This window comes from Lissotriton helveticus, chromosome 2_1, assembly GCF_964261635.1.
Source record: "Lissotriton helveticus chromosome 2_1, aLisHel1.1, whole genome shotgun sequence".
NCBI lineage: Eukaryota > Metazoa > Chordata > Amphibia > Caudata > Salamandridae > Lissotriton > Lissotriton helveticus.
The window spans coordinates 609,395,184-609,407,604 of NC_136059.1; the positions used below are offsets into that span (position 1 = coordinate 609,395,184).

General features: G+C 44.0%; 1 protein-coding gene across 2 annotated transcripts in view; it reads left to right on the forward strand.

Moving 5' to 3' along the window:
* The window catches only part of RASGRF2 (Ras protein specific guanine nucleotide releasing factor 2), a 1,720,695-nt gene that overhangs the window by 1,575,140 nt on the left and 133,134 nt on the right, over positions 1–12,421 (forward strand). For both annotated transcript variants that reach the window (XM_078675315.1, XM_078675317.1), the window contains exons 21-23: positions 484–587; positions 3,103–3,187; positions 10,806–11,003. In XM_078675315.1, the coding sequence (XP_078531441.1) occupies positions 484–587; positions 3,103–3,187; positions 10,806–11,003 (387 nt within the window). The remainder of the gene's footprint in view (positions 1–483; positions 588–3,102; positions 3,188–10,805; positions 11,004–12,421) is intronic.

Consider the following 12,421-nt stretch of genomic DNA (forward strand, 5'->3'; position numbering starts at 1 on the left):
ATGTGTGTGCGTGGGTGTGCGCACACATGCATGCAGTGCTATCCAATCCTACCAGTAGTCTTGGGGCGGATATTGCAGGAGGACAGTTTTCTAACTTCCTACCCCTCGAATCCCACCGCTGAGGGGCATTGAGTCAAGCAGGAGGAACCCCTAATGATGATCACCAGTAAAGAAGGAGGTAAAAAAATTGTTTCTAAGACTATGTGCATGAAGATGCACACAGGCTACACGGCATGCTGCACACAACCTTGGAGAATCAATCTAGGGTTTTAAAATCAGGTTGGGGGAGTTTTTTTAGGGGCTGTAAGGGTCTACTGATACTTAGGGATGTGAAAGTGCTTCTAGCCTGCTTGGGGCAAATTGGCTAATGGCTCTTCAAGGGTTTCTTTCCTTCCCGTGAATCATTCAGTTGCCCCGATCCAAGCCCTGAGAAGAGATTGAACTCAGTATTCTGCATAACTGGAACTTTTATTTTTCTTGCAGCCGGAATATCCGAAATCAGAATGTCTGGAAACGCTCTCTGCCATGGAGCTTGCAGAACAGATTACTCTTTTAGATCACATTGTCTTCAGAAGCATTCCATATGAGTAAGTATTTTCCTGTGAATTCTCATAGTAAATACCTTGGAGGGATAATTTTTCAAAAAATCCTAAACCGGTCAAGATTATAATTTCAATAGATGCTAATTACAAGCAGTGATTGCGGTCTCTACAGGAGTCCTTCCGAGGTGTTATGCAACGCTGATGTCTAAAGTGAAAAGACGTCAAAAGTCTCTTTCAGAGGGTGAGAATGAGCAGAGAACGCGTAAGTTTCACTGGAAAAATATTTTCCCAGTGGTGATGGAGGGGGTTTAATTGTGTGCGTGAATATATATGTATATATATATGTATCTATATATATATCTATATATATATATCTATATATATATATATATATATAGATATATATATATAAGTATGTATGTATAAATATGTGTGTGTGTGTGAACAAAATGATGGAGCACTATGTAAAGAGGGTTTCAATATTAACTTTTTTCATAATCAACAGTAGGACTTGTGACAGGCCGACCAATTCCTCTAGTTTCCCTGTTGGTTTCAAGTAATCGTACCAATACACATTTACTCATAAATTACTCATACAATATTTCTGAAAATCTTTGTAGATTTTCTAGCATTACATATGTGATCCCTTGTTAATGCAATAAAATGTGTTGCAAGTGTAGCAGCAATTGTACAGGAGTAGATTTCCAACTTTTCAAAGGCTGGCTTCATCTATTGGGCTCTGTGACTGGATTGCGGGATTTGGTTGCATTTCTGCACGCTCAAATTTAGACTGTTCTGTGCAAAAAAAATGGTGGATAGAATGCTGAGCAAATCAAACATTTACCTCCAGTCAAGAGATCTGGGTCAAATCCATTGTTCTTTTGCTCACCATGCCACCCTAGTTTTAACCCAGCCATATGCAAATCAGTTTTGACCATGCTCCTCATGGGAACAGTCCAGCACGAACAGCCAAGCCAGATCCTCCCTGGACCGGAAATAAGTATCCTGGGACTGGTTTCGGGGTATCACACCTCATCTGCAGGGCCGGACTGGCCGTAGCGGGCACCGGGCAATTCCCCGGTGCGACGCACGGGTGGGGACCGGGTTTGGGTCCCTGGGGGGCGTTTTTGTTTCAGGGCATCAGCCCTGTAACAAAATCATCCGAAAACCGGCCCTGGCAAAGAGCTCCGCCGCACCCCCAACCCACGTCGGAGGGGGGGGGGCATCCAAGCACATTGTCAGTGCCGGTTTTCGTTCCCAGTCCGGCCCTGCTCATCTGCCAGTCTAGCTTGAATCCAGTGGCACAGCGAAAAAGGGACCCACATCTGGGCATACCCACCCTAATTATGGCAAAAAATGCTGCCCAAACAAATGATGGACGGAATACTGAACAAATCAAACATTCACTTCCAGTCAAAAGATCTGGGTTAAATCCATCATTCTTTTGCTCTCCATCTCAAACCAGTTTCGATCCAGCCAAATGCAAAAAAGCAATGCATTTAGTCCAGATCTGTGACTGGGGGTGACTGTTTGATTTGTTCAGCATTCCTTCCATTATTTGTTTACACAGTAATTTGCACCCTAAGTGGGATGGGTTTGCCCAGACATGGGTCCCATGCTCGTTGCAAACTGGACTCAAGCTAATCTGGCTGATGAGGGGTGATACCCCGAAACCGGTCTCATGATGTATGTTTTTGTTTCAGGGAGGACCTGGACTGTTCCTATATAGGGAGCAGGATCAGGACATATTTGAATATGGTTGGGTCCTAGCTGGAATGGTGTGGTGAACAAAAAACGATGTATTTAACTCATATCTGTGACTGGGGGTGAATGTTTGATGTGGTCAGCATTCTATCCATCATTTGTTTTCGCAGAATTTTAGAATTTTGCATGGTACTCTCCTTACTTCTTATGAATACTATCACAAACATTTATGTATGTTAATCTCCATCCCTGGTCTCTTTTCCTACTTTGGTCTGAGCTCAGTTTTTCTGCTTGTCCGTCGTCTTATGCTACTCCCTAACCCCACTTTCTTGCTTCAATTCCTCTGCATCACTTCTCAATATATATGTGATCTTACTTCTCTACACCTGACACTAAGCCTCCCTCGAGTGCATTTTACTCTTGAACTCAATTGTGGTGGCCATCATCCCTTTGTGCTAGACTTGTTTCCGTTAATTCTCCAGAGTCCACATAGGCCGCAATACATTGAAATTCTCTCTCCCTTTCGCTTCTTTCATTCTTGTCTTGTACATTCACATTTGGTTTTCTTCTTGCTTCTTCTGATAAGTTTATGATACTGATTCATAATTGTGTTCCATTTGCATTTAATACCACTTTCTTACTATAGGTGCAGCGATTTGGCGAAACTTCAAAATGCAATAGAATGTAATTAAATGCAGAGTAATGTTTGCCTGTGAATCATTTGGTGTAGATTAATTATTGAATGTTTGAAGATTTCGTAATTGAGAGCAACTTCACTGTTTAGGTTGGAACTAGTAGAAATGTGCATATTGTATTTAGTTAGTAAGAATCGGTGCCTTTTTATGCTACCTTCCAGAGAGTTCCTGGGACAAGGATGGATGAAACCAGATAAAAATGGAAGAACGCCGTATATCATGAAAACTAGCCAACACTTTAATGATGTAAGTGCCATCGATTTTGCGTTGAAGATATAATTGCAATATATTTATATATATACACACACACACATATGTATATATAAATATATACAGACACACATATACATATCCCCCACCCAGAAATGCACCAGCAGCTACGTTTGCAGAGTGGTGGAGAAAGGGGGTGTGGCCTCCAAAGACCTCGTAGCAGTCCCACTGTGTGGGACTTACTGGGCATAACATGAGGGGTAGTTGGCCCCCACCAATGTCCTTGGGGGCCAACTACCCGTCCTGTTACCTCTAGAAAGTCCCACACAGCAGGGAGATTGTTAAGACCTGGTAGGATGCCACGCCTTCTGCACCACTCTGCAAATGCGCCTCCTGGCACACTACTTGTAGGGGGATGAAGTTCCCTGGGATATTGAGGGTCCTTGGGGCCAACTACCCTTCCTGTTACCTCCAGCAAGTCCCACGCAGTGGGTTTTCTGAGATGTTTTTGGTGGCCAGGCCCCCTTTCGCCATCACTCTTCAGATGCACCTCCTGGGGCCCTACTAGTTGGGGGATGACATTCCCTTGGCTCTTGAGGATCCTTGGGGGCCAACAAGCCTTCCTATTACCTCCAGTAACACTCACACAACTCGATTACTGAGAGGTCGTCAGAAGCCACGCACCCTTTCTCCCCCACTCTGCAAACGTTCCTCCTGGCACACTGCTGCTTGGGGGATGAATTCCACTTTAGTCCTGAGGCCCTCAGGAGGCATGGGGACCTCATCCCCCACCAGCAGTGCACAGAGAGGCGCATTTGCAAAGTGGTGGAGAAAGGGTGTGTGGCCTCTGACGACCTCTCAGCAATCCCACTGTGTGGGGCTTACTGGAGGTAACAAGATGTGTTGTTGCCCTCTATGGACCCTTAGCAGGCAAGGGGACTTCATCCCCCAACCAGCAGCACGCCAGGAGGCGTGTTTGCAGATTGGTGGAGAAAGGGGGCAGGCCTCCAGCGAGTTGCCAGCTTTATTTTTCTTTTTTTTTTTCCTGTTTTTGTATGAAGGACCGTTTTGGGTCCTGGTGACCCATCCCCCGGGGCCTGACCCTTTTTTGTTTTTTTATGTGAAAAAAATAAAGCGGCACCTTTCCAGGGCCAATTTTCTCCCTGGGGACCCTATTCCCGGGGCCTGCCCCTTTTTTAAATTTTATTTTACTTTAAAGGGAGGGGGCAATGCTGTCCCATCCCCTGGGGCCTGAGTGGCCCCCCTTTCAGGCCTTTTTTGCCCCCCCCGGACCCCATCCCCCAGGGCTTTCACCTGTTTAAAAAGAATGTGTTTGTTTTTAAAGGGACTGGGGCCACGCGGCCCCCTCCTTAGGCAGATGTTGTCCCTTAAAACCTCATTCCCCGAGGCCTTCCCTTTAGGCAGTGTGCCCTGGGGCCAACGCAGGGTACCCATTGCCAATGTTGGAGACAGCGGGAGGAGCCTTCTGTAGGAGTCGGCATTGCTTTAAGATCAAGGGAGCTGAGCAATATCTATTTCCCTGTCCGCTTCACAGCATTTTTGCTCTCGTTACTGAAACCAGAGCACTTCTTTGCTATCGCTTGGTGGGAGCGGTGCTTGTTCAAACATGGGCCTCTGGGTAGGCCAGGTCCCGGCGGATTTTGTATAATTTAAATAAGTGGAGGGGTATGCACGAGGCCCCCTTCTCAATGGCAAATCTTGGACCTGGGGATCGCCACCTCCTCAGGGGTGGCTGATTGAAAGAAAAACACCTGAGCTGGGGTCAAGCATTCTCTAAGGGCTTCAGAGTCTCCTGGTGTCTCAACAGTGCCAGTGAATTTCTTTTGGGAAAGAAATCCACACACTCTTATTCTCCAGCTCAAACTGTCTTTGCTGTGTATACCATGGCTAACCCTCTCGGGAATAATGTTTAGAGGTGGAGTCAAACACTCATTAAAGCTTTTTGAAGTATGTTTCATGTCCTCGCATAATCTGAGGAGAGTGTGAATAGTATGCAAGACATCTGAAATGGGATCCATGTATTCTTAGAATGTGCGCTGAATGCCTGACGTTAACGTTTCAAGCTTTTAAACTTCAGCGCTAATCTGCATCTTTTTTTAATGAATGAGTGAATGAATCAAGACACAAGTGCACTTTCCTAGCTTCAAGAAACACTTGTTGCTCCTCGCATGCAGAATCTGTAGATCCGTGCTGTCCAATGTTAGTGTGTCTGGAGAGAGGTCGAGAGAGTGACTGAAATGCACCCACTTATATCTAAATATTTACTGTCAGAGGTGCATCACAGAATCTGCACATCTGCCCCCTGGACCCCCGCTCCACACCCTCACAGACAAACATACCTTTGTAACACGGCTTCTGTCCATTCTGGGGACATCCACAACAAGTATTGGCATAGCCAATAGGTCTCGCCTTTGGGACCTTATAAGTGTTTAGTTATCCAGCACAATATCTTTGTTGCAACAACATCAAGTGTTGCATGGCTAAACACTTATAAGGTCCCAAAGGCGAGACCTATTGGCTATGCCAATGCTTGTTTTCCATTTTGTTCTGAGATTAAATGAACTTTCTTAACCCAGGTTTCGAAGTTGTCGAACATTTTGTAGTGCCCTTTCATACATTGTGGCTTATTAGGAAATTTACATGAAAATGTGATGTAAATTTTACTACTTTACCTAATTTCTTTAAATATTTCTTTCACAGGGAAATATCCCTCCTTTCAATGTTTACAGAGATATCTGCACAAATGACATATCCTTATTCAAGATTACCACATTTCCCATAAAGATCATGGGCAGAGGAGCCATTTCACAGGTTGTGGCAATGTGGTGGAACCGGTTGCTGTTTCACCTTCGCAATGAATATAATTTGACCAAATTTCGCAAACTGCTAAAATTTGACTCTTTTCCTGATTTTCCATTTACTATTCTGTGCAGCAAGTGACTGCCTGTAGCAGTTAGTTTCCTGACCATTGCGTGTGCTAGTGCCAAGATATCCCTAGTGGGCAAATATATGCAGTGTTCTAAAACCCACAATGTAAACAACCAATGGATTCACGTACCGGCTTTGTCACAGCCTCCGTGCAGGTAGCAGCGGTGGGGTGGTGGGGCTGGGTAAGGGGGGATTTTGAGGGACGATGCCGGGGGAAAATTAAATACTGAAATAATTTTCCCTCTGCATCGTTCCTCGAAATCCCCCCTTACCGGCCCCACCCCTGTTACCTGCACGGACAACTGCTGCTTTGTCAATTTTTTTTGTAAGAAAAAAGCTATGATGTGTATGACTTACAAAAAGTTTGAGACTAACATGTAATACGTCACTAACAATTCTCATACGCATGTACTACTGACTGGAAACTATTTGACCCAAATTTACAAGTCACCAATTAGCCGTAAAGAACTAAGGATGTGTCTGTGGTTTGGGGGTCTTACTTTGAAGGAAAGTTGAATGGGAAGGTGATTATTAATTTTGGAGGTTGAAGAGCAGGATTAAGTCAGGTATCGATTCTGGAAATTGTTGACAGAGACACCTACATCATCCTCTGGCATTGTGAAAATGCTATAATCATTTCTGTATACTGATTGGCACATTAAGTTGTATTTTTGTATTTATTTCCCGTAGATTCCTATAAAATGTTTTGGGGTCATTATTTGCATTTATATTCTCTGCGAGGTCTGGTAAGTTATAAATAGAAGCACCCAGTCTGTGCTAAATTATAACATAATGACCTGTGGGCAAAACGCGTACAACACCATGTAACATACAACAATTTTCGTAGTACTAAAATACACGTTTTACATTACCATGTGTAAAGTGGGCTCTAGACGTACCTCTAAAGAAGAATAGCTCTTGACACCCGCCAAAATTAAAGCCTCATCAAGAGAGGAAGGTAGAGAATTGTTTTGCATGCCTAGGATTTCTTATACACATAAATATTCATAACATCCCCCTCTACCACATACCATTCGAATCTAAATACGACACCGCCTGTGAATGCTGATAAGCGTGTTTGTTGTAGAGAGTACAATGGAAGCTTTAAGCTAGCACTGTTTTAAGTCAAAGAGACAATCCTATAGATTCCTTCAGGGCTGCCCCGCTCCTCAGAAGGCTGTAAACCCAAGCTCGGCCATAAATACTCAGGCGATGGTTCCTCGTCACCAGTGAAATCTAATTAACACCTTGAATGCTCATGACGAGGTCAGCTCGTCATGAGCCACGGTGTTCATGTGCTCGTCATGACCGTTGGAATGCTCGCATGCTGGGCTAATTCCCCTGCTGTGCGAGCGTTCCACACAAACGGTTGTGGTAATGATGAGCTCAGCTCGTTATGAGCACACGAGCACTGTGCCTCATGACGAGCTGACCTCGTCATGAGCATGGGGGCGCTGTGCGTGCCCCCTCTCCCCCCAGCACAGCTGGGGATATGCCCCGCAGGGAAGGGGTTAAGTCCAGTAGTGACAGCTTCCTTTCCCTAACATGTTTTGCTTTACCATAAAGTATTCTCAGTGGCAATACGGGGGGCTGTCTGCAAAGCACAGAACCATGTGCGCTGGACTGTCATATTTGACCCCTGCGGGCTCCCCCAAAGTGCATTTTTTGGCCGGAAGAACAGCATGTGCCTTCTTCAAACAACTGGGCTTCATCAAAGAGACGTTTATGGAGAGCATATAATATAGGAGGAATGGGGACATGCTTTCTTAGAAACAGAGGTCGGCTGCAGGTTAAAGATTTCCAGGCTTACCAAGGCGATCCCTTTACTGCCTGCTATTTACTCACAGGTGCTACCTGTTCTCCAGGTTTAGCAACGACATGGGGGGGGGGGATGCTCTGGGTGCAAGGAATGATGTGGAAGGAGTGCATCGGAGAAGGGAAGACCGTCAGAAAACATGTGCACTCTAATGGGGTGCTAGAACCTAAGTTAAAACAAGTCCGCGAGTGGTGCGCGCGCGCCACAGCAAGCGATCTGGTTTCAATTATCACGCCCGTGTCTGGGCACGATAATTGAAAACAGATGTGGCCAGCGCGGGTAACCGCAAGCAATAGGCCATGGGCGGAGCAAAGGCGGGACATGCACCCGCCTTTGCCTAATTGCGTGCTGTCTTTCTTAGAAAGATGCACGCAAAGCCCAATTGCCTATGACACAAAAAAAAACACACTTACGAGCTTGTGGTGAGCTTTCTGAAACCTTCTGGAGCCCTTACATAAAGTCTTGATGAGTAGCGCATGCACGCTGCGCTAGGCTCGACCTAAAAACTACATAATAAACCTGGGTACCCTGTGTTTATTTTACAGAATTTCAATCGTTTTTCCCAGATTCCAAGCACATTTCTGTTGAAAATAAATGTGGAGTGTCTGTGTTGTGATTAGGTGAATGCTCTTAAAGAGCTGGGAGTTCACCTTTTTCTTCCATTTCTGACATTAATAAGTGAGGGGTTCTTTCAATTGTACCTTTCACCCATGCTAGTATACAGGTAATATACGCTCTGGGCGGCCAAACACTTAGAAGTGGATTGAGTTATGCTATAATTAAAAACAAGGTAAGTGTTTAGCGCCTTCTACAATAGTATGACAGCGCAGCGCTATGAATATGAAGGCCAGTGAAAGCAAGAAGCCTCCTGCGTTTATTTGACTGATGGTTCTTTAGATCCTGAAGGTTTTAACTGAATTTCTTTGATGTTCTGTCAGAAGAGACTCCCAATTATTTTTAATAAATAAAAATCGAGAGTTTAGTCTGCAGATCGGTGCCTTCATTATATTATATCAGACTTTACAGCCGGTGCGCCCCAAACGTCGATTTGGCTGCGAGATAGTCGCTTCTCGAATATGCCGTGTTAGTCAATGACAATATAATTCAGTTATTGACATACACAAGGGAAACACATCTACTTTCCTGTTTTTGGAGGTCACACACAGTCGGCTCTCTAGAGCCATGATATCTAACTGTAAAGTCATAATGATGTAATGATCATTATCAGCGTTTAATGTTCAATTAAGAGTAACTACAAGCACTCACCTGAAGGGGAGCTAATCACAAGAACACCTTCAGATGAAATGTGTAGGAAAGGGTGCTATTGTCTGTGCAAAACGTTCGAAGCAGAAACACTGTATTCTGAACTCTAGCGTTTTTGTATTTAAGCTGGGGGTGCAGCAGATGAAGGGCACCCATTAAGAATCGCTACACAAAGTACTTTTCCTGAGGTAAATAATTGCAGGCAGCGGGTTGAAACATACATTTTATATACATACTCATTTGGAAGTTAGGCGTACTTTTCAGAATACATTTGCTACATAAGTATGACAACATTTATGCACGCGCATAAACAATGTTATGTATACTTACATGTTAATATGCCCGCACAATAAGGTCAAAAATGTATGCCCGGCGCCGGCGCATTGTCACCCAATGAGGGGCCATCGGTTAAGAACACTTAAAGTTCACACCGCCTCTCTGGGAGGCCGCAAGGGTCCGGAGTGGCCCGGGTAATGTTCAGAATGTGTGTATTTTCTCCTATAGGATGCTACCTAACCGGATTGGATGACGACAGAAGCGTCTCCTTGAAGGCTTTTGACAGATGATTTGATTAACCACACATTAGAGCGCTGTTTTTTGTTGTTGCAGGGAAGCCCCCTCCCCACCTACCCCCCCCCCCCTTTCTATTTACTTGTCCGACTCCTCCGTTGCAACGAGGGGGTTCGCCTTTGCTTGACTCTGTTTCAAACACTAGCAGAAAACACTCAGAAGAACTTGTGCTTACTACAACATTCATTGTACACTAGCATTTCATCATTCATCATTCATTCTTTAGGCGTTCGTATTTGGTAGCACGAACCGGGCCAAGCATGTATCTGTATCGTGCACTTTGTGAATATTGTGATAATGTCGTTCACCTTTTGCAGTGCGGACACCTATTGCAGTCTCGGCATTTGAGCCTAGACAACCTTACTTCCTGGGACCTGTAAATTCACCTTTCCCAGAGGCGGACTGACCATTAACCTAATGCCCAGGAGGCCAAGTTTGAAATGTTTTAGGGCTGGCCGCAGGATTGCTTAGGGCCTCTTCACTGTGTAAGATCACGTCCCCTATGAATGTAAATAAAGATAAATATGTCCCTTATGCTGTTACACATTCATTACTGCAGCTCCTACCACCAGACTCTCACATAAACAAATGACAGACTCTATTTATACACCGCCCACATTCAGTGTGTGTGCTGCACAGCGCCAGGTACATACTTTCATTACATGAACATAACTGTTTGGCTCTACTTACGATAAAGTGTCACTTTGTGCCACACAAAAGGCAATGAAACAAACACACTAAAACACAGGTGAGCATTGCTAAAGCCAGGCTGCTATGGCGCATACAGATGTAAATGGGAATGACTAACCCTATAGTGGATTTCTGGGCATTGGTGCTGCTTACTGGAGTTCACATCCAGTAATCTTTTCAAGAGACTTTGCATGAATGTTTAGCAGAATGTTTTTGGTTTACATTATGATCCATTTTTGGCAACCTAGTAATTTTTGCACAGGATGATCCTGAACAGGAAATGTGTTGAAGAATGTAACCAACTTTGTGGGTTTACTAACCAGGGCAAAATCTGCTGTCTGTGTCCCATGTGCTTTATCTGGTCAGATGAGTAACCTTGTTGCCTCACAAATACTGAGCAACGATGAAGTCCTCTTCCGCGCCAGCTCTGTCGAGAAATGGGTCGTGGTAGCAGATATCTGTCGGTGTATGCACAACTACAACGGAGTACTGGAAATCACGTCTGCCTTAAACAGAAGCGCAATCTACAGGCTAAAGAAGACCTGGGCCAAAGTTTCCAAACAAGTAGGTCAACTCTCCTTATAGCTAGGAATGAATGATGAGTCACTGAAGGGGAAAAGCATGCAGCCCATCATGATTGTAACCAGACAGCAATGTTTTCTAAAAGTAATAGCTTGTAATTGAACTGGTGCTGAATATGACCAGGCAGGTCACTAATGCAAAGCAATGAAATATTTACTGTATTCTTTACCACCCTAGTAGTATGCAAGTGCAGGAACTGGAATTATAGTGAGGTTCACAGCACCTTGAAATAGTACATTTGAGGCTTTTATCCTGCATGGTTTGTGATTCCTCAGTACTCAGTTGTGTTTGATTTTGCTTTGTTGCATAGTAAAGGTTTTTGATGAATCATATAACTTCTTCTTGTGTAAGTAATGCAGAGTCACGGATGAAGGACAGCTAAAACCTGTCATCTGAGGCCATTACCTTTAGAGTCCAAGACTATCTCTGGTTATGGGAACACTGGATTAGGTCTTTGGGATTCTCTTCTAATTCAGTCACTAATCTAAAGAATCTGGGTTTCTTAACAGATTCAACACGGATTTGCAATGCAATAGGTCTCGCATTTGCGAGAGTTTGAGCTATTGGCATTTTAAATGACGATGCCTTTTATTGATGTCTTTTGAATTCCTGCAAGCAGTGCATAAAAACGCACTTTGTGCTTCTAGTCCTTGTTTTCGATAAGCAAGGCTGGCAGTAAAAGAGGCTTACAGCCTGATTCATCAATCTCCCGTTTTGCGAGCCCCTAATAGCGATTCATAAGGAATAGCTATTAAGGACTTGCAAAACGGGATTCATGTATGAATTGCAAAAAATATTGCGATTCCTACATGTTCCTTATTTGCGATTAGCAAATTGCTAATCGCAAATAAGGAATAACTCCCCATGCATTCCTATGGGCCTACAGGCCCATAGGAATGAACGGGGAGTTATTCCTTATTTGCGATTAGCAATTAGCTAATCGCAAATAAGGATGCGATTTCAAGGGTGCAGGGGTGTCCAAAGGATACCCTGTAGCACCCCTGAAATGTAATCTACATTGGTGTTGTGCACACACATGTCCAAAGGACATGTGTGTGTGTGTAACATGCAACTTAGAAAAATGCATTTAAATGCATTTTTCTAAGTTTTTGCTATTTACCACGAGGTCTGACCTCTCGGTAAATAGCGGCCCAAAATTGCAATTTCGCAATTTTAAAATGATTCATAAATTGCATTTAAGGAATCTCAAATAGAGATTCCTTAAATGCAATTCTTCGCAAATGTGCGAATTCTTTAATAGCGAATTTTGCATTTGGGATGATGAATCCCAAATGCAAAAATTGCACTCGCAAAAGGCAAGATTCTGAGAATCTTGCCCTTTGCAAGTGCAATTTAGCTTGATGAATCAGGCAGTTAGTTCCCGCCAGCCTTGCTTCTCA